General features: G+C 51.4%; 1 protein-coding gene across 3 annotated transcripts in view; it reads right to left on the reverse strand.

Annotated features, from left to right (window-relative positions):
- The window catches only part of MICAL2 (microtubule associated monooxygenase, calponin and LIM domain containing 2), a 255526-nt gene that overhangs the window by 86599 nt on the left and 143000 nt on the right, over nucleotides 1-25927 (reverse strand). The window contains exons 17-26 of one of the 3 annotated variants that reach the window (XM_047776273.1): nucleotides 24528-24671; nucleotides 23024-23146; nucleotides 21545-21763; nucleotides 20959-21060; nucleotides 19656-19781; nucleotides 8875-8982; nucleotides 7860-8046; nucleotides 6237-6325; nucleotides 4022-4124; nucleotides 1321-1378 (exon numbers count right to left, since the gene is read on the reverse strand). In XM_047776273.1, coding sequence (XP_047632229.1) covers nucleotides 1338-1378; nucleotides 4022-4124; nucleotides 6237-6325; nucleotides 7860-8046; nucleotides 8875-8982; nucleotides 19656-19781; nucleotides 20959-21060; nucleotides 21545-21763; nucleotides 23024-23146; nucleotides 24528-24671 — 1242 coding nt within the window. In that variant the 3' untranslated portion in view covers nucleotides 1321-1337. The remainder of the gene's footprint in view (nucleotides 1-1320; nucleotides 1379-4021; nucleotides 4125-6236; nucleotides 6326-7859; nucleotides 8047-8874; nucleotides 8983-19655; nucleotides 19782-20958; nucleotides 21061-21544; nucleotides 21764-23023; nucleotides 23147-24527; nucleotides 24672-25927) is intronic. The other 2 variants (XM_047776271.1, XM_047776272.1) reach the window with 2 other exon arrangements.

Consider the following 25927-nt stretch of genomic DNA (forward strand, 5'->3'; position numbering starts at 1 on the left):
CGATGACTTCGTCCTGGCTGAGATCTGCACCAACGAGGGAGCAAGACATGCGGGGCCATGCAGACAGACAGGCCGAGGGTCAACGTGGCTCGGGGCCGCATGCAGGACACACACATCACCTGCAGCCTGAGACCGTGAGGTCTTGCCAGCAGCAGCCCCACCATACTTGGTGTGGTGTTTAATCTTTAAAAAAAGTGCTTTGAGCATCCTGCTGCTCCAGGTAAAGAGTCAGCGGAAGAGAGAATGTTGAGTGGGACTGTGGGGGCCCTGAAATTGGCTGCTCTAGGTGTGGGGCTGAACTGAGCCATCTCTCAAAGGCATCCCTGACCTGTGGCCATGACTGCTCTAGTTGATGCTTCTGCATGCTCTGGGGCTTTAGGAGCCAAGAGAGATCAGAAGAGCTACCGCAACACCCTCGGAGGTAAAGTGGAGGTGGCAGTAGACAAAGGATTTGCCTGGAAAATTGTGATTGTGTTCAAAATACAGAGAGCATGGGTCAAGCTTAGGGGCAGCCCTGGGAGTATTTTTTAAAAAATCCTTTTCCAAAGAATCACCTGTGCTGGGTTTTTGTTTGTTTGTTTGTTTTTGTCTTTTTAGGGCCACACCTGTGGCATATGGAGCTTCCCAGGCTAGGGATTGAATCAGAGCTGTAGCTGCCAGCCTATGCCACAGCCACAGCAATGCCAGATCCAAGCTGCATCTTTGACTTACACCACAGCTCATGGCAATGCCAGATCCTTAACCCACTGAGAAAGGCCAGGGGTCGGACCTGTGTCCTCATGGAATACTAGTCAGATTCGTTTCTGCTGAGTGACAATGGGAACTCCTCACCTGTGCTTTTGATTGATAACATCAATTATCTTTCTATGAGCCCCAATTTGAGATGCTTGTGTGCAGGTGCTTTTTCAGAGGCTCAGAGATGAAAGAGTTCTTTTCAAAGGTGAAGAGCCTTCTCTGCGGAACAGTTTCGCATTCAAGGATAACCCTCCCAGGTAGGTACATGGCCTTTTATAAACGCAACCAGGAAAGCATGCATGCAGGTGGTGGGAAGCAGAGGGGAGGCCGGGCATGCCTCTGGCGTGGACTAGGCAAGCTGGCTCAGAGGGACGGCATCAGAAACGGCTTTCAAGTTGAGCACCACCCCACGTTGGTCACCAACCATGCCACCGAATGAATCCGTTAGTAGGCAAGACGCTCACGTTAGCACAACCAAGGCCACGGCGGTGGAGGGGGCGGGGGTGGTCAGGGCGCACCGGACGGGGCAGAAAGCGGGCAAAGGGTTAGTACCACTCTCTGAAAATCGGCAAGAAAACCAGTCACCTCAGAGCAGAAGTGTGTCAGCCAAGAAGTGGGTGGAGCACTGGAAGGCTGAAATGAGCTGACGGCCACAGTGTAAGGTTGGAAAGAGAGAGACAGAAAAGACAATTTAGTGAGGGCAGCAAGGAAAACGACGGACAACAGGAGAAGGCACGGGAGTTGAAAACCAGGCAACCGTTAAACAAAAACAAAGCAAAACTTCCCCGAGGAAGTTGCTGCTTCTTAGGACAGATGAACCTTTCTGGCGGTGGTCAGCAACAGGGGGTCCCCTGTTCTCCACCCCCTGCACCCCCCCCATCCTCTCTGCCCCGGTTTTACTCTTCTGCCTCCTATTCATTCTTGAACATGTTGTGGAGGCTTAAAGACGTCTGCCCCCTCAGGATTCAGCCCTGTGTTCTGGTGCTGCCCCACCAGGAAGGTTCAAAGTCTTGGAGCATATAAACATCTCAGGCTTCTTGACAGGAACACCCTGTCTCCCCAGAGTAATGCAAACCAGACTCCTTGTGGCTATAAGGGACATTCTCAGAGATCCTAACTCGGGCTTTGTGGAGCCTCCCGCAAAGCATTTCATCCTGCCCCAGAACAGACGGTCATAACAAGGACACAGCTGTGCACGCGTTCCCATCGTGATTTTCTAGAACCACGCATAAAATGCATCATGCCCCCCCCCCAACCCTGCGCCCCATGAAAATACCAGCAAAAATCTGGAAAAACACAAGGCAAGTCATAGGACTAAGAACAGCTCCCACAAGGACAGAGGCGCCCGTTCCCATGGAGTTGGCCGCAGCCGAGCCCCTGATTCACCCGAGGACTTAGGAAAGTGCTTAGAGAAATGCCTCTCCTCCTCTTCCCATCCTAGAGAACGTGGCGTTTCAAAGCCCTCCAGAGCTCTGGCTCCTAACCCACCAGGCTCCATCCTTAGTTCATCTAGAGGATCTTTCAAGTGTTACAAGGCAGAGAATGGTCTCTGCCCAGCAAACTCTAGATAAGCTGAACACAGAGGAAGGCCTTTCTCTATGAGCTATCTCCACTGCTTGGCCAGCCCCAGTGGCCCTGCCTGTCCAGGCAGAGTGGAGTCGGGAGAGCTGAGGCCTCCTCCAGAGGCCCAGAGTAAAGAATGCAGGTAGACCTCAGGCCTGTTTTTGTCCTTAATAGGGTGTATTTCTTTTGCATGAGTTAGTAACAGCCTCTACTCCCAGGCTCCCCTGCCAGTCAAGACACAGGGGAGCTTCCCCCTAGAGGTCAGACACATTCCTCTGCTAGGACAGTGTGGAAATAAATGGTTTCTGACTGCTTGACCAAATATGCACGGCAGCCGAGTGGCTAAGAAGCCAGGATGTCTGCACGCCATGCTCACGGGGCAGGCCACGCATCCCAGAAATGATACCCTGAGGTGCTAACGAGGGCCCTTCATCCCAAAGGACATGATGTGAGAAGGCGGTTTCTTCCGTCAGCCTGACCACTGCGGACCCTGAATGGCCTTGGCTCAGACTGTAGCCTGGGCTGGGGACTTCATGTGGGGGGTGTTGCTTAAAATGCCACCAGCTGACATAACTCCTCTGCACCATTGCATCAGTTTGATGGCACTCTGTGTGGTCAGGAGCCAATGGGCTTTTGCTGCAGTGCTCATTAGTGGGGAAGCAAAAATGTATATTTGTAGCAATCAGCTTGAAACCCTGTGGTTTTACGTCATTTGGCAATGGATTTGGTATGGGGGGAGGGGGGACTTTTAAGCTACTATTTTACATTGAAACAAGGGAGCCAAACAAAGCTCCTCTCTCTGGGAGGACAGATAATAGGCAACCATACGCTGCCATGTGCTCCTGAAGTTTTAATTCTCTTTTATCCTTTCTGTTCTTTTCTTCTAAATTATTGCGCTTTTCAGGTGGTTAAAAAACCGTCTTTGGTTGGCACGTGGTATCCGGGCACATAAATCAAAAGGCACTGGTCAGGAGATGACACAGTCGCTTTGGTTTATATAAAAGCCCAAATCATTCACATTGCAGGTGGCAGCGGCTATTACAACTGACTGCAGCGTGGAAAGGGTTTGGACTACCAGTGATAAAGGTCAAACCTGTGTCTAGAAAAATGGACACGCACAGAAAAACAAATGCTTTCTCTTGGCTTCTTGAAAGTTAAACATTGAAATGTAAACCTAGAAACATGGCTCGCTTTGGTATAAAAGTACAAAGCTACAAAAAAAAATAAAATAAATCCTTCATGTCCTGCTGGCCCAAGCACCAGGAGCAGATGGTCACGGTACCAGGCCAGGCGCAGGTGGCTGATGGGAAACTCTTTGGCTTTGAGCTAATGGGTTCACACGCACGGGGCTCCCTGGCCAGAGCCCGAGCTGACTGCCCACGCTGCCATATACATGGGAAATGTTAACGGCACTTTGGGGCTGGGTTTCAGTGCAGCTTGTCCGGGAAGCATCCGAGCAGCCAGTCGCGGATGCTCTCGAGGGATTCCTCGGACTCCCGGTACATGGAAGCCAGGGCCTCGGAGAACACCCATAGGAGGGGCAGCCCGAGGCTCAGGAGCTCGTACGTGTAGCAGTAGTTGTAAGCATTGTCCCTGATATGCTGGCTGGCGGCGCGCAGGAGTCCCTGAATCCAGTTAAGCAGCCTCCGGGGAAGGTGAAACAGGCCCCATGGCAGCCTGAGGGACCAGCTTAGCGCCTTCCTAAAGAAGGAATTGGGGATACCTGGGGGGCTGCCTTCCGGCATGCTGATGGCAGCAGCAGCGCAAGAACTTTCGGGGGGCGGGTCTCGCCGAGGGGCTTCTTGCTCTTTCCACATCCCCTCCTCCTGAGAAAGAGATCAAAGTGAGGCCACTTACGCTGTAGGGCACTGGGTACGATATCTCAGCATGGAGCATGATAACATGAGAACAAAGAGGGTCTGTGTGTACGTGGGACGGAGTCACCTTGCTGTACAGTAGAAAAGTGACAGAAGAGCTGTAAATCAGCTATAATGGAAAAACATAAAAATCATTAAAAATAAATTTAAAAAGTGAGGACATTTAGTCCGTGACTGTCACAGAGGACTCCTCCAATGAAGCAGAGGAAGAGCGCCAATAAAAAGAGAACGTGGCAGACCCTGCAGCTTGCAGCCCCCCGCCCCCCCAAACTTCAGCTCCCCATCCACTGCTGAAGGGGGCACTGAATATGAGCATGATTTCCTTGGAAGGCACGCTGATCGCAGGGATCAGTTTTGTTTGGAGCCTTCATGACACATATGTCCTCTGACTCTGCGATCCCATTGCTCATGCTTGATACCAAGGAAACAATCTGAAATGTGGATAAAGATGGGGGTACAAAGACTTTGGCTGTAAAAATAGCCATAACATACAAATGTTAAATGGCATAAATGGCCAACACCATACAACCCAAATTATTGACCGTCTTTTACAGGCATCAAAAATTAGGCTCTAAAAGAATTTACAGAGACATGCCCTGTAAAAATATCCATGACATACAAATATTCAACAAGGAGTTCCCGTCATGGCACAGTGGTTAACAAATCTGACTAGGAACCATGAGCTTGCGGGTTTGATCCCTGGTCTCGCTCAGTGGGTGAAGGATCTGGCGTTGCCATGAGCTGTGGAGTAGGTCTCAAATGCAGCTTGGATCCCGAGTGGAGATCCAATTAGACCCCTAGCCTGGGAATCTCCTTATGCTGCGGGTGTGGCCCTAGGAAAGACAAAATGACAGTAAATAAATAAATAAATAAATAAATAAATAAATAAATAAATAAATAAAATGGGTAAAACTTACTGCCACAGCTCTAGAAATAAAAAAAAAAAAAAATCAACAATATCAATGACCAACAGTATAGAACTCAAATGCATGACAATATGAGAAAAAAGAACAGAGACATGTATGTGTGACTGAGTCACCTCACTGTGCAGTTGAAAATTGACAGAATGATGGAAATCAGCTATAATGGAAAAAATACAAAAATAAAAATACGAAAAAAAAAAAAATTAGGCTCCCAGAGAATTTTTAACGTCATGGGAACCGATCTGAAAGACACTGGTAGTGAAAAAAAGAAGGCTATGAAACTGTAGAGATAGGATTCCAACTGGGATAAAATGCACAGTTGACCCTTGAACAATTCGGGTTTGAACTGCATGGGTCCCCTTATAGGTAGATTTTTTTTTTTTTTCAAAAATTTTTTTGATTCACAGTTGGTTGACTCTATGGATATGGAGGAACCACCCGTACAGAGGGCTGGCTGTCGTTAACACATGGATGTGTGGAAAGTCAGAGCCCCGAACCCCTACGCTCCTCAAGGGTCGGCTGTATTCACATAGGAAAAAGTCTGTAAGGAAATGCTGCAAAATGTTAATGACGATTTTCTCAGGATAGAGTGATAAATGGGTGATTGAATGCTCCTTCTTTACTTTCATTTATGTACCAATTTTTCTACATTGAGCCTGTATTACTTGTGTAAGGAGAAAAAAGCGGAAGCTGTGGGTCTTGCTGGTGGTGGGTGGGTAATCAAGCCATAGAGAAGGTTTTGGCTAAGAGCTGCCAGAGCGGGGCACTCTCACCAGCCACCCATACATTCAGCTGGCCAGTCCCTTTGCGGACCTCCAAGAGGCTGGAGAAAGGACTTGGACACCAGAGAGGGCTGGTCCTATACCAGGCACAGAGGCTGGTACACACAGAGCCTCATCCTCAGCACATGGGCTTCTCATGAGAAACAGCAGCCTCTGCCCTGGGAGCCAACATCCCAGAGGCCAGCTGAACAGACTGAGGCAGAGGGACCCTCCAGGCCAGGGAGTGGAACCTTCTTTCACCTGAGTCTCAATCCCTCCAAAGCCAGCAACGTTGGCCCAACTCGCAGGAACCCTTGAAAACCTTTTCCTATCAGGGGCCTCCTCTGTTTCACCGCCACTTTCAAGATAAAACATACCTCTTTTTGTTGCTTCAACTCTGCCCGTCGCTTCCGTTGCTGACTGTTGGTTTTACAGTGGATGAAATGAGGCTTGCAGAAAAACTTGCCTATCAGAAGAAACATAGACACACACAGGTTTTTTTCCTGTAAACCGGAGCCATTGCAGGACATATGCCAAGGGCCTGCCACCATCTAGGTCAGAAAAGGCCACAAATGAAACAAGCCCAGGAAGGTGCCAACCTGGGAAATGTTTTCTGCCACCTGCCATAAAGAAGTGGCATTAGAGGAGGTGGGAGGGACCTTTGCTGCCTCAGAGGCAGGTGGCAGCTGCCGGGGACTCCCAGGGATGGGGCTGAAACCCTCAGATAATCCGCAAACCAAACCCAGGCCAAGTCTTTTCCCAAGGCCAGTTGTCAGGCAGCAAAATGGACAACGTTGAATAGCAACTCCGTTTCTAGTTCCCTTTTGTTCAGGGACCCCTGGGGGTGGGAAAGGCACAGAACAGATGGTGGCCATGATGGGGAGGAAGACCCAGGGGAGGCACCCACTGGGCCATGGGACTCTGCCCAGGACCACTATAGCCTTCCAAAAAAGACTTCTCTATGCACTGTTACAACAGTGACAATAGTGATGGGAGTCATGGCGACATTAGGAAGAATCTTGTGTGGCACCCAGCATACCAGGCACTATCCTAAAGGCTTCCCGCAATTCACTCAGCAACCCTCACAAGGACCTTATGAGCCAAGTACCATTATTCTCATTTTACAGATGAGGAAACCGAGGGTCTAAGAGGTCAGGTAACAGGCCTAAGGTTCTATGGCTACAAAGTGGCATAGTCTGGATTGGAACCTAGGCAGTTCCTTGGAGGGTAAAGAATCACAAGTGCTGCCATCATATGACAATGTAGGTATCAAGTGTGGAACATTAGAAAACCATCACCCGTACCGATGAGTGCAATTCCCGGATGACTCCGGTAGGCCACTTATCAGAGGGCGGTTATATTACAGCTATAGTCATTTTTTACAAAACGTACATCATACATAAAAACACGAATATGGGAGTTCCCATCGTGGCTCAATGGTTAATGAATCCGACTAGGAACCATGAGGTTGCAGGTTTGATCCCTGGCCTTGCTCAGTGGGTTAAGGATCCGGCGTTGCCGTGAGCTGTGGTGCAGGTTGCAGACGCGGCTCAGATCCCACATTGCTGTGGCTCTGGTGTAGGCTGGAGGCTACAGCTCCGATTCGACCCCTAGCCTGGGAACCTCCATATGCCACGGGAGTGGCCCAAGAAATGACAAAAAGACCAAAAAAAAAAAAAAAAACCCCACGAATATGCCATCTTTTACTGAACCCCTATTACATGTCAAGTGTGGTGCTGAGCACGTGATACAGGCTATCAGGTTTGATTTTCTCAATCATGCAGGGGCAACTGAAGGTGTGAGACTGTGTAAGAAAGCACTCAGAAAGCCCCCCAGTGCTAGTGCACCCCCCATGCTGACACAGGCAGCCTTTCTTTAGCAGGAGATTCCTGCTCCCTGAACACCATTACTCCTCGGGAAGGGCTGAGTGTCCCAGAGCCTCCAGAGGGACACAAGAGCCCAGGCCAGAGACAAGGGCTACCCTGGCCCCTGGGGGTTACCTTCGTCGCCATCGAAGGCATAGGCAGCCAGGCGCAAGGTGGTGCCACAGACGCTGCAGCGGAAACACTCTCGGTGGAAGAAGTGGCCCTCTGCGCTCAGCCGCTCCATCACGTACACACGCTTCTTACAGAAGTAACAGGTGTCGCTGCCACCCAGGTTCAGGGGAAACACCTTCCGTATAGACTCCTGGGGGACACAGGGCATCGGGAGGCAAGATATAAGTTAGAGAGTGCACCACATCTTCGAATGCGAGGCACGGCTTTCAGAAATGCCGACCTGAGTCATGAGGTCCTCACGGGCTGCTCGTTTGACTCCCAGGCAGGCTGGCTGCTCTGGTTTCAGCGTGTGAGGGAGCGGGCACCCCGCACAAACACGCCTGTCCCCAGGGATCTGACCCAGGGGTTAAAGGTTGCCTGGGTCCAGAGTGAGGTCACTGAAAGAATGTTTGACACCTCCTTGTCCCCCTGCAGTGACTTAGGTCAGGTAGGTAAAGCTCTGGCACCAAAACTGTTCAAGAGAACTGCAGAAAAGGGGCAGGTTGTGTCCAGGCTGCCAGTCAACTTCCTAAGTACAAGGTGGGGGGAGGGCAGGGGCACACCTGAGTGACTCCAGGAGTGTCTTCAAATGATGTGAACAGCATCATTTGAAGAAGGGGAGAATCCAGAGGAAAGGGGGGTCTTCTCCATTACTTAATTCTCAATCCAACCCGGACAGGATGCTAAATATCGAAGTAAGGGTGGCCTCACCTGGCCTTTTCCCTAAGTTCCCTAAGTTCTCCAGAGCCCCAGCCAGCAGTGAAGACGCTCTGCTTTGGGAAATGACCCATGAGGGGGCCGAGAGAGGTTCATCTATCAGGAAATGCAGCCTCCCGCTCTGCTCTGATCCAGCCCATTTTCAGCCCCTCTCATCCTATGAGAAGGGGGACCAGGCCAGCCTCTCTGTGTCCCATGCACCCCTCCCTGGGAGGCCAGAGCTGGTGTCTGTGGGTGAAGGCTGAGGAGTGTATATCCTTACCAGGTCTGGAGAGGTGGCCTGGGTCTTAGGTCTGTGATCATTCATGTACAGATTGACCAGAACTTCAGCTGCAGCCCCTATTCCGCTGGACACTTTCCCTACCGTCAGCTACCCAAGAGCAGAGACAGAAGAGACAGAGACAAAGGTAGAGGCCAGTTAGCACCAAGAAGGAAAACACGAACCGACAGGATGGGAGAGAGGGCTCCACACCTACATGCAAACAGCACCCCATGCCCCGGGAGAGGCCTGACCAGCCCAGAGTGGGCAGCAGGCCCTCTGCAGATGGAGAAAAGAGAGAAACGGAGGCCTATGGCCCTGGGTGATCGGGGTGACTCAGAATTGCACCCACTGGGGGTACGCCATCTTCAGGAGTTCGAGTCTCTTGGCTCACACGTGGGGGTGTGAAAGCCCAGTGGAAGGGATCTAACCAAGGCCACTGAGCATATATACATGCAAGATCCAGGACTCTGCTCAAGTCTCCTGAGCCCTGGCCTGGGGACCTTCACACTAAGGAACCCAGCCTCCACTGACAGGTGCACTGCAGCCGTCCTCCCCAGGCATCTCCTCTTTGGAGGGCTGGGAGCTGATGCTTAGTGAGTACTGGTCCTCCTACCCAGACCTGGAAGGCTAGTACCCTCCTCCACCGCTAACTGGTTCAGAGATCAGGTGCAGAGCTCTCAACTTCTGAGCTCAGTGTCCTCATATAGTGAAGTGGGGATAAATGGTGCCTGCCTCATGGAGCTGCGGCAAGAATGGTGTGTGAGTGCCTGGCAGTTAGCAGGGCTGGGCCAAGGTGAACTTGACCCCTCCCTCCCTTCTCCCTCTGCATTTGGCAGCCCCAGCCTGCCTTGCAGTTCCCGTGTCCCTAGGGAGCGATGGCTATACCTAACTGGGTCCCCCAGACTGCCTCGCCCACAGGAACAGTGACTGTCCCCACTGGGCAGGTGTAGGGAGGAGGACAGGGAGCATCAGGCCCAGAGCTTGGGCCAGGCTAGTCAGCTCCACGTTGGCCCCCAGGATCACAGCCTGATGGATTGTGGGTGCCTGCCCTCCTGAGAACAGGATGGTCCACGCCCACTCATCAATGCCTGGAACAGGGGAAGGGTGGGAGCTGACAGCCCAAGCAGACACAGTGCAATCACACATCCCCCCACCCCAGCCAAGCCCACCTTGCTCCCCTCTCCCCACCAGTCTGGGAATAATGCAGTCTCCTCTGCAGGGAGGCAGACATGTGTAGTATGAGATCCTATCTATAAGCAATGTTCCTTATCTGAGGCCCTGGGGGGCGGGCAGGAGGCTCCAGATACCCCCAGCTTCTGAATCCAGCTTCTGGGAGATGTGGCCACAGAGAGCAGCGATTTAGGCTGAAGGTCCTCAGACACAGGTTGTCAGCCACCTTGATGGCAAGTACCAGTGACTTGTGTATGAAGGAAGATCTCAATCTAAACCCAAGACCCCTCTTGGAAGGCCACCTTGAATCCGCTGTGAACGCCTCAAATGCAGAGCAGGAAGTTCAGGGGACACCAAGGCAAATGGCAGCAGGGGCCCACAGCTCCCTGACCCTCTGGGAGCAGGGTCCACCCTCAGAACCTGAACCCAACTCACTGGATTCCAGCAAAACCACAGGCACCAAAAGAGAATGAAGAGAGGAGGGAGGCCAAGCGGGCTGGGGCAGAGAGACAAGACCTAGGAGATGCTGCTCCCTTTCTCATTAGAGAAGCACTAATACCCCCAGTCAGTTTGGACCAGCTGCCCCAGACCACTGTGTGGGGCCCTGGAGGATTGTGGGGAATGTGGCCAGGGGCCTGCTGGGGTGTCTGATCTGACTCAGGCAGATGGGACCCCCTCAACTTGACAAAGCCTGCCCCTTCTCAAGAGCAGCAGCTGCCAGGCCAGTTACCCCCTCAAAGCTGGCCCCGCCTGGCAGAGTTTAGGATTCTACTTCTAACACATACTCTGCCATTTTCAGGATTTTACCATTGCCATAAAACTTGGCTCCTGCTTCTAAGAGAGTTCAGATGTCCTGGCTCAGGACAATAAGCCATTCTTTGCCTGATGTTCCATCCCTTGCTGCCTGCCCCTCCCACCAAGAGGTCCCTCAGATAGGTGCATTCCCCCTTTCCTGGGGTTGCATCCAAATAAAGAGAGGTCCGCTTTACCTCCCTGGCCACACCCGCCTCGTGTGGCCGTCTCCACCGGCCCCATGTGTGAACCGGCTCTGAGGAGCTCTCCCAGGAAGGCAGCATGCAATGCCACATACCCACACGCAATTATTACCTCCCCCGAGTGAACGGGGATGGAAACTGTACTTGCTGGGGTTTTAAAATACAAGTCCCTAATGAGACCTTATTAACCACTTAGCTAATAAGCACTTTGTGCCGCTGAGCTTCTGTGCAATGCTGACTGAGCGGGCAATTACAGAAGCGAGCAGCAGGCCGTGAGGTTGCTGGGGGTGCTGCCACAACATGTCTGTGCAGAACCGGGCCTGTTCAGTTGTTCTATCAGCACAGGGCCCGGCCAGGGGACCCAGGATGAAGACCACGCCTGGTGCTTCCTTCCATTATGGGCCCTTATCCATAGAAGGCACCTTTCTCCCAGTGGCATCCACATGCCACAGGTGGCAGCAGCTTTCTTAAGAATAACGATGGGGCATTCCCGTTGTGGTGCAGCAGAAATGAATCTGACTAGGATCCAAGAGGACACAGGTTCGATGCCTGGTCTCGCTCAGTGGGTTAAGGATCTGGCGTTGCTGGGAGCTGTGGTATAGGTCGCAGATGCATCTTGGATCCTGAGTTGCTGTGGCTGTGACGTAGGCCAGCAGCTGAAGCTCCGATTCAACCTCTAGCCTGGGAACTTCAATATGCTGAGGGTGCAGCCTGAAAAAAACCAGAAAAAAAAAAAAAAAAGAATGAGGATGAAAGCATCCTTAGGGAAAACAGCATTGGTGCACCTGTGTGCTCTTCCCAAGCTGATGGAAACCATGCCAGAGTCACTGAGACCAAGAGGTAGATCGGGACTTCCTGAAAGGTCACAGGGGGACCATGTGATGAAGAACCTGTCTCAAGGGTGCGGGGACTTTCAGGCCCATCTTAAAGGCCGGTGTGAAGGCGAGTATGGCCCTGGGGTCTCAGGCTATCTCCTGTTTCCTGACAGCAGGATGCCTCATTGGTTCCAAGACGGTAAGGACATGACTAGCTGGACTCTTGCTAACTCATTGCTCTTTAAACGATCGGTGGTGAACGACCAGGGTTTTCTTCTTCCTTTTAAATCTTGACTCCACTGTGGCGCCATACTTTCAGATACAGTGAAAACGCATGACTAGAAATATGATCATGCCCTTGGATGTGTCAAACTGCTCTGCAAGTGTCTAAAACTTACTCTCATTTGCTGTGTTCTGTGGGCCACAGACCAGGTCCTGCCCATGGACCACACTTTGAGGAGCACTGCTCTGGTCAACCAGGGAATCAATGGTCCTTGGGCATCTTGAGAAAGAAGAGAGTTCACTCACAGAAAAACCTTCAGACGACTCATCCTGGTTTGACCTCGGAGTTAAGAGTCAGAGGTTCTCAACAAGATCTCTGCACGGGGAATTCCTTTCGCGGCGCAGTGGTTAACGAATCCGACTAGGAAGCATGAGGTTGCGGGTTCGATCCCTGCCCTTGCTCAGTGGGTTAGGGATCCAGCGTTGCTATGAGCTGTGGTGTAGGTGGCAGACGTGGCTCGGATCCCGCATTGCTGTGGCTCTGGTGTAGGCCGGAGGCTACAGCTCTGATTAGACCCTAGCCTGGAACCTCCATATGTCTCAGGAGCGGTCCTAGAAAAGGCAAAAAGACAAAAAAAAAAAAAAGATTTCTGCATGGAAGGGACCAAAGCACATATGCTCCTGGGGAACTGGTCAAGAGGAGAGCTTACAATGAGGCTGCGAATAAAGTGTCCAAAGGCAAAGGTGGGCCACCTGATGATTTGGCCAGAAAGCGATGAGGTCCAGGCACTAGTTTTTTGAGAACTGGTAATTTTGGAGGGCCAAGGGACTGTTTTGCAACCCTTTATATATCTCTCAATATTCATACAATTTTTGAAGAACTGGGATATTTCTACCTACCTTTCCCCCTTTCCAATCCTAGTTATTTTCAGCAGATTAATTAGAACAAGCTGGGATGGTTGGACATTTCAGGAGGATGCTCATCCAACATTACATTAGATTAACCTCACAGACAGCACTTCCCTTCTGTGAGCCTCAGCTTCCTCATCTGTAAAATGGGAAGGGCCACGACCAAACTCGAAGGGCTATAAAAAAGTTATCAGAGAATCTGGGCTGCATCTCACATGGTGCAGCGGAAATGAATCCAAGTTTGTGGGTTCAATCCCTGGCCTTGCTCAGTGGGTTAAGGATCTGGTCATAGACATGTCTCAGATCTGGCATTGCTGTGGCTGTGGCGTAGGCTGGTGGCTACAGCTCCAATTAGACCCCTAGCCTGGGAAACTCCATATGCTGCAAGTGTGGCCCTAAAAAGACAAAAAAAAAAAAAGGTGCCTTGCAGATGATAGAGAGTTCAAAGCACTGCCACTGGTGCAGCTTTGTATTTCCATGTGCTGAAACCTCTTTTCGCCCCTCCTGGGCCGAGTTCACTCAGGGAAACTTGCACCTGCCTGGGTTTCTCCCTCTGTTTGAGTAGAATAACATGGCCCATGCCAATGAACGCACTGGCTTTTCTCCCCCAAGTCAACCCAGATTCAAACATGGTGACATTAACTGTCGTCACAAGCGCCATCCTCCAGCACGATCCCTGCCTGGATATTGGAGTGTTGCTCCCTGCTTGCTCTGAGCTGCGAGATGGGTAACCTCTGCTCTGGTCTGCACCCCCTGATGTCATGACCCCGTCTTGCTCATCTCCACACTCCTGGCACAGAGAAGATGCTCTGAATGAAGGAAGAGACAGGCTCTTGGGCCTGTTCATGTCCAAATGGTGGTAACATCCTCCCTCGGGCCTGGCACTCAGCCAAGAATACCACGTATCTGGGCTGGGCCACCTGTGGCCACCTGGCCTGCTGTGAGTATCAGGAAGGTCCCCACAGGTCAGGCAGGGCTGGGAGCAGAGCATCCCGAGCCTCGGAGCTGAGGGCTCCAGAGAAGAGAAGGTTTTGACAGATAGGGCCACGGGAGGTCTTCTTCTGGGCCCACTTGAGCAAAGATAACCCTCACTGAAGCATCCTAGATGAGAAACAGCAGAGGGGAGGCTGGTGGCCCTGAATCCTCAGCCATCATATGCTCAGGGCAAGGATAGACACTGCCTGGTTTGAGGGGCTCTGGGAATGACACCCTCAGAGCTGAGATGCAGGCAGGTCTTAGATGCATGACCTCCCATGTCTGTGCCTATGTCCCCTGGTGCCAGGCCCTGAGCTCATTGAGCCTTCACGGCCTCACGAGGTGGGTCTGATAAACCCCTTAGCGGAGTGGGCAGCCGAGGTCCAGGAAGGCTCCAGGTCACCTGAGGCTACACTGTTTCTAAGTGACTGGGATGGAAACAGAAACCTGAAGGTGATTTCTTTGCCTTTAGAAAGAGAGGAATCCACACGCACTTTAGGTAAGTGAGCTTTCTTCTAGAATTCTCCTCCATGGCGGAAAGGGTGCATTTGCTAGGTACTTGAGGCATTCGACATATCCTAGGCCTCTGCATTATTCCAGTCACCCACAGGCACTGCCACCTCCATTCTGTAGGTTAGGAAATTAAGGTGCTGAGAAGGCCACTAACTCATGCAAGATCACAGTGAGTAATTGGTGCTCTGAACCCAAATGTGACTCCAAGCTCACTCCTTCTCACTATAGCACCCTGCTTCCCGGAGACACACCGACACTCTGCAAATTAAAATCTCCCAGGGTGAGATGCGCCCAGGACACCTCCAAAGGGCTGCCTGGCTCCATCCCCAGAACAGAGAGAACAATGAGGTTGGAGCAGGCCTTGACGTCTATCCTTGTAACAAATGAAACACAGGCAGACTGCCCAGCCAAGACTCACCCAGCTTCTCTTAAGTACGCAAATCTCTAAGCTAAACCCTGCAAATCCAGTTTTAAAACAAACACCTCCAGGGGTACAGAAAGCTCGTTTTGCAATGTACACTGCTCTTCTGACCCAGGAGAACTAAACCAGTCCCCATCCCCAGCCCAGTGAGGCCATCCTTCTGGCTCAGCTGTGCAAACACTCGGCTGCCATCTTGATCTTGCAAGAGCTCAGAGCCTTGGCAAATGGCTAGCAGTCATGCTAGAGGCTAAATTGGCAGGGCCTCCCCCTTGAAGAAAGAGGTTAACCCAGGGTTGACAGGGGCTGACAGCGCTATAGGAGGGCTGATTTGAGGGCTGATTTGAGGAAGAAGGATCAAACTGGGCAGGAGTCCATCGTCCAGAGTCTTAAAAGACTCCAGTAAGAATCTGAGCCCTACATGAGAGGACTCCAAGATTCCCTGTGACTGTTCAGGCCAAAACCCCATCTGCATGTCTCTGAATTATAAAGGGAAATGTCCATCTGAGCAGGCAGGCAAGTATTGTCTGAAGGCAGAGAGAGCCCTGGCTACATCTCATGGAATTGCTGACACTCTATTGAGTAACACATGCTCCTTGTGACAAGTTGGACTAAGTCTGTTCTTCAGAGGAGGTGATTATCCCTCGATCCTCAGAATTAAGGTGTAGGGCTCTAGGGCAGGAACAGAAAAACACTGCCTGCCAGGAGGTAGCCAAGAACTAAGCATCAATTCCAAGTGCATCTTCCTTCCTCTGGCTCCCCTGAATTGAGGCAAACTTGAGTCACTGGGCAATCAGAGCAGCCCATAATCTGCTGGGAAGAAGCATTCAGGCCCCAGGCTCTCTCCAGGGGAGAGACTCTCTGAGTACCACCAGAACTGAATGACATCGTTTGTCACCAGGTTGTCATGTACTTTAAGGGGCAGCTGATGCTCTCTTCAGAGGAGGCCATTCCTCTGCCAGATTCTGCATGTGTAAAGCCCAGTGTTGAGTCAATGGTGGGGTGGGGTCTGCGAGAGGGGGAGACCTTGTGGCTGGGGGCAGGGGGGCAGTGCAGCTGGCAATATCCTTTCTAGGACTGCTAGAAGCTGCAAATTCACCACTCTGAGCTGAACTGCCTACAAGGGCTTCACGGTGAGATCTGGAGGGGTCTGGGGTGTCAAGTCTAAACTGGGTCTTTTTTACAAATGGAGAAACGAAGGCGCAGACAGGGTAAGTGTTCCAGGGTGTCCTTTTCTGAGAGCTCCCCAATCATTCCCAGCCACACAAGGAAAGGCTCATTGGCCTGTAATGAGTAAGTCGGAGGCTGTTAAAATAGCCCAATTACACCATCATCTGATGGCCAAGGCTGGCTTGGGAGATGGGATGAGAAAATACAGGAGGCGATTGTTCTACCCCGACCTGGGAGAAACAAAGAACAAAGCGGGAGAGGTGGGGGCCGGAGGAACCTGGGATTGGCCATCCTGAAGCCCACTCACCCCATCTGCAGCCACCCTTGAGCCTGGGCTTCAGGCTCTACACACACATCACTTCTGGGCTCCTCCCCCAACCCCAAGGCCTCCATTCGCACTTGGCCTCCAAGGGACAGAGGAGAAAACATGGGGTGGAGTCAGGAGGCCTGGGGACTGGTCTCCCCGCTGTACCTCTGTTTACCTCTCAGTGGCTCTTCTCCTGCTCGGTTCTCTTTCCCAGAAAGAGCCCTCCTGCTCCCGCATTTAAAATTGCTACCCTTCCCCAGCATGCCAGGTCCCTGCTACCCACTCTAATGTTTCTGTGGGACAAATCATCCTCTGATAGATTATATAATTTACTTACAGGTCATATTATTATTGATTGTTTATTTCCCCCTACCGGGATGCAAACCTCACTCATCAGAGCGGGAAGGTCATTCCTGATCATTGGTTCAGATCCCAAGAATGAAGTGCCTGACACCAGTGGTCATTTGATAAATACTTGCTGGATGCATGAATGCTCACTTGTTGGCTTAATGACTGACGTGCATTTAGAGCTGCTTGAAGAGCCCAGTGGAGAAGCAGCCAAGGGCCTCAGTAGAGTGGGGTGATGATGTGGTGGGATCATATTCTCATGATAAGAAGTGTCTCTGCCAGATCCCAGCAGCCCCATGTGTACCTGCACAGGCTGCCCCCTGCCATCACTAGAGAACTAATACTTCTTAAAAACCACGTCAGGGAACTTGCATAGCATGAGGGCTTTTGTTGACCTGGCACTGTTGTTAACTCTGAGAGGGCAGAGGCCAAGCCAGGCCTTCCTAAGGGCCAAAGGAAAGCAGGGACAGGAGAGGGCGTGCCCAGGGCTGGCCAGAAAGGGGCTGAGCCAGAGAGAAGCAAGGCGTGGGCCTGGCTGCACAGCCAGGAACACCAGCCGCTGCCTGCCTGGGCCCAAGTGCCCCCGTCCCTCTCACCATCCTGTCAAGGGTGCCAGTGACCTTTTCCCACAGCAGGAAGTACCCCCCAGGGTAGGCTCCTCTCCCAAGCTGGGCACAAAGGCTACTCAGAAGCCTCGGTAATGCTGACGACAAATATGCCAGTCTGCACCCATAGAGCTCACTGTCACGTGAGCCAGGAATCACTCCCTTGTTTTTTGGGGGTTTTTTTTTTGTTTTTTTGGTCTTTCTGTCTTTTTCAGGGCCACACCTGTGGCATATGGAGGTTCCCAGACTAGGGGTCCAATCGGAGCTGTGGCTGTCAGCCTACGCCAGAGCCACAGTCTGCAACCTACACCACAGCTTATGGCAACGCCGGATCCTTGACCCACTGAGTGAGGCCAGGGATCGAACCTGCATCCTCATGGATGCTAGTCCGGTTCTTTAACCACTGAGCCACAACGGGAACTCCTGTCACTCTCTTGTTGATGAGAAAATGGACGCCCAGGAAGGGCCGGAGACCTAAGTTCAGTCAGCTGACAAAAAGCTGATCTGGAATAAGATGCCGGGCTTCTCAGCCATGCTAGGTTCAGTAGAGTTGATGAATGGGAAGTGTCTGTGTCTCTCCACGTCACCTCCTGCTGCTCTTCCAGGGAGGTTTCACCCCCACACTGGGGACCTTGGAGGGGGTGAGGCTGCTAATATTCCTTCCTTCTTTCTTGCAGACCCTGCCTGCATTCTCCTCCCCGCCGCTGTGGTCAGTGGGGGTGGGCCCCCAATTTCCCACGATTGCAACAGCAGGTTGCTGGCTGTGCTTCAGCCTAAGAGGGTAGAACAAAGGAGTGGTAGCGCCGATAGGGCACACTCAGTACTGCTCGCAGAGCTGAGCCCAGTGGGAGCCGATGGACTAGACGGTTCAGAGGAGCACGGTCTTTCAGGAAGAGGCTCCAACGACTCTCGTGAGCTGCAGCTAAACAAGTGGGGTTGGTGTCTGTTCTTAGGCTCATCCATTCCAGGGGCCAGACTTCTCCAGAGACTGACGCTCTCCCACCCCAGCCTGACAGTGTTCTTGGCATCATAGGTAATAGGAAGACAAGTGAAAACCATGAAAAGTGCTCCAGAACCCAAGCTTAGTAATTGCTCAGGGTTGCACTTCATTGTCTACTCAACCAATGTTCAAGACCCATTAACTCTCCCACCTCCACACGACCACCTGTGGCATCCTTCTAGAACTCAGAGCAGATCCTTCAGTGGCCCTTTATAAGAGGTAGAATGAATTCCTTGAACTCAAAAAGAGCGGGCCAACTTTCACCCTGATTCTCTGCATGCCCATAAATACCTTTATCTCCAAATCAAGGTGCACCAGAATTGTCTTTCTGTTCATGCAAGTCCTGACTGCTGGCTTCCTTTGTACACACCAGAGCATTCTTTCTTTCTTTCTTTTTGGCTGCGCCTGCAGTATGTGGAAGTTCCTGGGCCAGGCATTGCACCATAGCAGCAGGCTGAGCCACAGCAATGAGAATGCTGGATCCTTAATCCTGTGCCACCAAGGAACTCCTGCCAGGGCCTTTCTAAAATGCTCTTTCCATACACGTCTTTCCATATAATCCCTCCATATAATCTTCAACACTTGGCTCCCATACTATCTCCTCTGTGAATCTTTCCCAGGCTTCTCCCTTCTAGGTTCTGAGAACCTTGTCTTTCAAACCTTTCGTAGAATTAATGAACAGTATCATATTAGGTTCACCATGTGAAACTGTCATTTTGTTAGGTCAAAACCAGCCCAATAGAGTTGGAGGATGCAGATGAAGTGATAGGCACACAAAGGGAGTGGACAAGTAAAAACTTGAAGCCATCGTTAACTACAGGAAAAACAAAAGGTTGTTCAAGAAGGGAAATGTAAATATAATACATCACACAGAACAGTTATGAATACAATTTGTATCAGTGTAAATAATGAGTATATGACTATAGATTTTTTTTTAAAAATGGCCAAATATTGGCAATTTCTCACATGGTAAAATGTGATCCCTTTCTATGTTGAGGTACTGTTTGCCATCCACACTGTAGTAAGAGAACTGTACCTCCCTGCTCCTTGTTTTCTCAGTACCTGGCACAGTGCTTGGCATACAGTAGGTGCCCAGTGTATGCTTGCTGGATGAGCAAGCACCGTTTGATAAGGTTTTGTGGGCTGCCTGTTCTGCTTTGTTTCTTGCTTCAACACAAAACCCAAACCAAACCCAGGACAGTTGTACAGTATCTTAGACATTTTCATCCCAGCCAAGCCAAGCTTCAGATGTTGTCTGTGCGGGCCGAGCAGAGCAAGGAGAACATCTCAGAACATGCAGGGAATGGGGAAAGCCAGTTGTTCAGGGCAACTACCTTTCTGGCAGGAGAAACAGAGTCAACAGTCGGTGGAGAGGAAGGAGCAGCTGAATCAGGAGATGGAAGGCAGGAGGGAGAAGACGGAGGATGAGTATGAGACAGGCTTTTAGAGAGTAGTTTATTCTGCACAGAATAGAAACAGAGGAAACTCTCATCATCCCCAGGGAAATGCACCATGATGTAGCCCCCAAGCCTACACATCCAAGGTGGGAAAAGGACATCCAGGCCCACGTCTCAGGACAAAAAGGAAGCCTCTGTCTTTGGAGCCCAGCAGGACTGTCTAGCTCCTGGTTAGCCTGCACTCTGCTACAACTACTCTGGCTCCCTCGTCACATCAAATTAGCAGGAGTGGATCCATCCTGTTCCTGACTAGGTCTGCTGCAGCCACCAGCACCAAAACTCCTGGAGTTTGGTGTCAAGTAGCAGCTGCAAGCTTAGGAAAGGACACCACTGGGCTACTCTGGGGCAGATGGCCCCAGCATGGACCTCTGCAGCCACATGGAACCCTCAAAATGAACTAAAGGCAGAGCATCCTTCCTATGTCTATGACTCTGCCAAGTAGCAGAGGACACAGGTCTAGAGGAGGCCGAGTGAAAGCAGCAGAGGAAGCAGGCTGTAGAGACCAGGCTTGCTGCATAGGAGCACCTCACACAAAACAGGCGCTGTGGGGCCTCATCCTCAGTGCTCTTCGCAAGCACACACTCTTCTTCTCAGCAAGTCTCTAAAAAAGTACCTGGCCTGGAGGGAGCTGTGCTTCCTATTTTCAGGCAAGGCCATTCTATCTGGCTGGAACTGCCTTTTGCGAAAGCAGAGTGCAGGTTACAGTGTGTGGTTGACCTCACTGTTCAGGGTCTCCCTGAACAGGGCCATGGGGAGATTTCTCCATTGCGCCCCCCCCAAATCATGAGCAACCGGTTTGCTTTTGCCTTAAAGGCTCTGTGACATGATTCCTGCAGCAGACAGGCTTTCCCTCTTCGTGTTGACTCATAGGAAGCTCAGCTTACTCAGAAGCTGTGTAAGCTCTAACAGCACACACATGTCTGTTCAGTAATGTTTTTCTTGATTTATCTTTTCTGCCTTGACTTTCCCTTTGTCACAATTTATCTACTTATTTTGAATCTTCTCATTTAGGGCTTTTTTTAGCCACTCATCTAAATTCTTTGGTAACTTAAAGTGAATAGCTCCTCAGGCTCTAAAGGGAGGAGGGAGGAGGAATGAAGCTCCCGAGACCATTCATGGTCATCTCTCTGGATGTCCAACACCTGGGTTCCTGGGGGGGCTCTGAAAGCCCCATGTTTACCTGTGGGAAATCCCCGTGTCCAAACATGGAAGCCAGGTGAGCCGCCTTCTCCTTAATATTCTTTGTGTGAAATTCCCTGTTGGCCAAGTTCTGAGCCCTTTTCTGCAGCCAAGGTGAGAAAGGAGAAAGAATAAAAGCGATAGTGACAGAGACTGTGAGGGTTCCCTCTGGGAGAGCAGCAGGGAGGCAGCCAGGTGGGCTTGCCACACTTGCCACCAAGGAAGGAGGAGGGTGGGGAAGGAGTGGTCAGAGGAGGCACCCACCCTGGGCGGGAGGAGGCAGGGAGGAAGGCACCCTAGGCACAGGCTGGGCAGGGGCAGGACAAAGAGGAGGTGTTCACCTGCAGATTTTTTTTTTTTTTTGTCTTTTTAGGGCCACACCCAGGCTAGGGGTCGAATTGGAGCTGTTGCTGCCAGCCTACACCACAGCCACAGCAACGCCAGAGCCAAGCGGCATCTGTGACCTACAACACAGCTCACGGCAATGCCGGATCCTTAACCCACTGAGCGAGGCCAGGGATTGAACCCTCAACCTCATGGTTCCTAATCGGATTCGTTTCTGCTGTACCACAACAGGAACTCCTCACCTGCAGAATCTTTTCCTCCACTTGCTGCAGCCGCCGCAGCACCCCGGAGAGGCCCAGCGCTCCCTGGCATGGGGGAAGCAGACCGGCGGGGTTTTCTGGCCCACCCAGCTGCAGGTCAGACTTGGCTCGGGCTCGCCAGGGCCTGCTCGGGCACTCACCGCCAACAGACACTTGATTTAACTCTCGGAGCACATGCCCCGTCACGACCACCGAGGGGAACTGGGGGAGAGGAAAAATCAAGCTTCCTTCCTGACTGTAGCCCTCCCAGGGACCCCCCCCCACCATGAGGAATCCCCACCAGGAGCAGGGACAAGGACAGGCCAGGGGTCCCCTGGAGTCAGATTCCAAACATCCTTGGGTGTTGACTTTCTGCCACCTGCATCAGAATTGTCTGCCATCTGAACAATACAATCTTGGGCCTCACCCCAGCCAGACCCCCCAAAGCAAAACTGTACCACCCTGGTTCTCCAAGTCTGGGCCCAACCTCCAGATATTTGGCTTGATTTGGTCTGGGGGTGGGCAGCAGATATTTATTTATTTGTTTGTTTGTTTTTTGCTTTGCTTTTTAGGGCATATAGAGGTTCCCAGGCTAGAGGTCCAATCGGAGCTGCAGCTGCCGGCCTATATCACAGCCACAGCAACGCCAGATCTTAGCTGCATCTGTGACCTACACCACAGGTCATGGCAACGCCGGAGCCTTCACCCACTGAGCGAGGCCAGGGATCGAACCAGTGTCGTCATGGATCCTAGTCGGGTTCATTAACTACTGAGCCACGAAGGGAACGCCTAGATATTGCTATTTTTAACAAAGCCTTCTAGGTGACGCTCACACACAGACATAAAAAAATCACTGCAATATTTCCACACTGACTTCCTCTGACCTGCACCTCCAGAAGCAACACACAATTCCTAATGCTGAACAGGTACTTTTTCGGGCTGGGGTCACTAAGAGTGATTCTGTTCTAATTCTAAACCCAGAGAGGCGAGTTGGAAAAAGCCTCAAGGCATGGCTCCTGGCTACTCCTGCTGGGCAGGTCCCCCTCTGCTCAGGCACCAAGGAGGGGCTTCACCATATCCCGGTCTTACCCCTTCAATGGCAGGCAGCCAGTTGGCTCCCTGAGCCCATTCCCACCACCACTACTGCTTCTCCATGCATTTAGAAATCAGCCTACTGCAAATAAGCCAAGCATCGCAGGGCATGACACAAAATACCCTGGGTGGTATGGCCTCTTCTTTCCCAAGCAAATAAAGCCCTGAGAGCAGGGTAGTTCATCAGTATCCCTGATTGGCGTGTATTTTAAGATGCTGCATGCTCGGTTATTCTTACCTATCAGGGTGGTGACCTCAAGCTGTGTCTGCCTCCCCAGAGAATCTACGAGCAGCCCCACGTGGGGTGCAGAGAGAACCTCGGACCCCACCCCTCCAGATCAAAGTCCCCTCTGGCTTCACCAAGACAGCCTCCACTGGAAGGAGCCCTACCTGCCTTTTCAGAGTTGACGACGGGCTGGGAGTGGGCTCCTCCGGCTTGGGACAGCGAGAGTTAACAGGAGGGTCAGAGGAAGAGCACAGGACAGGCTTACCTATGCCTGAGACACGGCGCTCCTGGGAGGAGGAAGGTGAGTCCGAAAAAGCAGCCGCAGGAAATAGGAAAGGAAAGCAGAGGTCAGACTGAGACACTTGGGAGGAGAGGAGGAGAGGCAGGGAGAGAGTGTTTGCAGCTGGGAAATGAGAACTCTGGCCCTCTGTCCATGTGAACAGCTAGTCCCTGGTCCCCTCCTCTTAGACCACCTGTGAAGCCCCAGGAGCCTGGGCTTTTAGCTCAGATCCAAGGCGCTGGGCAGGCACTGCCAGGGCCCATGCCTGGCCAGGGTGGCTAGTCCTGAAGTCCTCCTGGAAATGGGGAAGCTTCCTGCCTATTAGGTGATAAGGATGCCTCAGTCCTTCTGATGGCAGAGAGCCCTCATGGACATCTGAGGATTGCAAGGAGCCAAGCGTCCAGAAGAGGCAACGGAGAAAACAATTCAGACAGTTACAAGTCTCGGAAACATGGCCTCCTTAAAATAAAACCTGGCTCCCTGGAAAAGGTCGGTTTGTCCAGGAGGGGATGGTCCATATCAAGACTAGGAAGACATCTGTGCTGCCTCTAAATGAATTAACCAAGAGCTTGTCCCGCTTCTGAGAGGAGCCAAACTCTGTCATTGACAGGTGTTTTCCAAAGAAAAGCTGAGCCCCTCTTCCCAAGATTTTTGTAATGTGGCAATGGCATCTTCAAGGAAGTCAGGGGAGCAAACGGAGCCATGAGAGCACAGACCCCAAGCCAGAGCTGAGAGAGGTCAACTGAGCCTGCAGCCTGACCCAGGGGAACGAGGAAAGGGGGGGGGGATGGGTGCCAGGGGACACTGGGGAGGTTGGTCCTTGTTCCCGTAGGCCCACATGGAGTCAAGACCCATGACTCAGTTTCCCCTGGTTTGGACAGATCTCTTCATCATGGACTTAGACCCCCAGGCTACCAGTATCTCGAAAGTTTCCTCCAGCTGTACCATCTCAAAGATGGCTGCAAACCAAGTCATGGTTGCGAAGCAAAACGAAATCAGGAAAAGGATTTCTTCTCCAGTGACAGGCATCAGCAAACTATGGTCTTCAGGCCAGATCTGGAAACTGCCCGTTTTTGTAAATAAAGTTTTATTGGCACACAGCCATGCACATTTGTTTACATATTGTCCATGGCTGCTTTCACGCTGTAAGATTAGAGCTGCGTTGTTGCAAGAGAGATTGGATGGCCCCCAAAGCCTAAAATATTTTTTATCTGGCCCTTTTTTAAAAAAGTCTGCTGACTCTGGATCTAGAAGAAGCTCAGGTCTCCCTCTGAGCCAGACCGGGCTGGCACCCCTGAAATCCAGCACTAGTCTGACATTTCTGCTGGCTTCTCAGTGGGTTCTGGTCACTAATGAGGCAAAGCCAGAGAACATGTGACAGGACTCACCTGCCTCAGGAGTGTGGGGTTCCGAGAGTTCTCCTCGAACTTGGCCAGCAGCTGACTGGCCATGGATTTGACTTTGTTCTGGTTTCCACCTTCTTTACCGCCCTCTTGATTGGAGCCCAAGCTCTGGCTGGAAAAGGCGGAAGGCTGCAAAGACCAAATCAATGTTGCTGGATCTGGAATCCACAGGTCGTGGGGGTGGGGTGGGGTAGGGTTAGTTTCCTGAAGAAGGACACCCTCTGGGGTCTGAGGAAGTGAGGCAGACACAGCAGATGATGACCACTGGGCTCACAGAAGGGAGGTGTCTTCTTAAAGACAGGCACAACCAGGCTTGGGAGCCAGACAGTTAGTGTCTGAATTCTGACTGCTTCACCTCCCCAGCCAGTGACATTGGCAACTGACTTCTCTGAAATTCCCTCAGCTCTGAGATGGGAGCAGGAGCTCCCGTTGTGGCACAGCAGAAACAAATCCGACTAGGAACCATGAGGTTGAGGGTTCGATCCCTGGCTTCACTCAGTGGGTTAAGGCTCCGGCATTGCCATGCGCTGTGGTGTAGGTCTCAGACCTGGCTCGGATCTGGCATTGCTGCGGCTGTGGCGTAGGCCAAAGGCTACAGCTCTGATTAGACCCCTAGCCTGGGAACCTTCACATGCCATGGGTGCGGCCCTAAAAGACTAAAAGACAAAAAAGAAAAATAAATAAAAAATTTAAAAATGAGGAGTTCCCATCGTGGCGCAGTGGTTAACGAATCCGACTAGGAACCATGAGGTTGCAGGTTCGGTCTCTGCCCTTGCTCAGTGGGTTAATGATCCGGCGTTGCCGTGAGCTGTGGTGTAGGTTGCAGACGCGGCTCGGATCCCGTGTTGCTGTGGCTCTGGTGTAGGCCGAAGGCTACAGCTCCGATCTGACCCCTAGCCTGGGAACCTCCATGTGCCGTGAGAGCGGCCCAATAAATAGCAAAAAGACAAAAAAAAAAAATTTAAAAATGAAAAAATAAAATGGGAGCAGTAGCCCGCCTTCACGTGATTGTTGCAAAAATCAAATACAACAATGAAGTGATGAGCAAGATAGTTTTCAAAGCAGATCAGTGGCTGCCAAGAGGTAAAGAGCAGGGGGGATGAAGGAAGCAAAAGGGGGTGTCAGCCAAGGTGCAGGCTCTGGGCTTCCTTTCTCTCCTCTGCACCTCACTCCCAATGGCAATCACCCCTGCTCTATTGTTGCTGTCTTTAAAACAAAAACAAAAACAAAAACAAAACTTAATTTTGAAATAACTTTAGATTGACAGAAAGGTCACAAAGACAGCACAGATGGTTCCTTCATACCCCTGACCTAGCTGTACCTAATGTCAACATCTGGAATAATCACGGTTCTGCTATCAAAAATAAGAAATGCATACAGGCATG

This window comes from Phacochoerus africanus, chromosome 4, assembly GCF_016906955.1.
Source record: "Phacochoerus africanus isolate WHEZ1 chromosome 4, ROS_Pafr_v1, whole genome shotgun sequence".
NCBI lineage: Eukaryota > Metazoa > Chordata > Mammalia > Artiodactyla > Suidae > Phacochoerus > Phacochoerus africanus.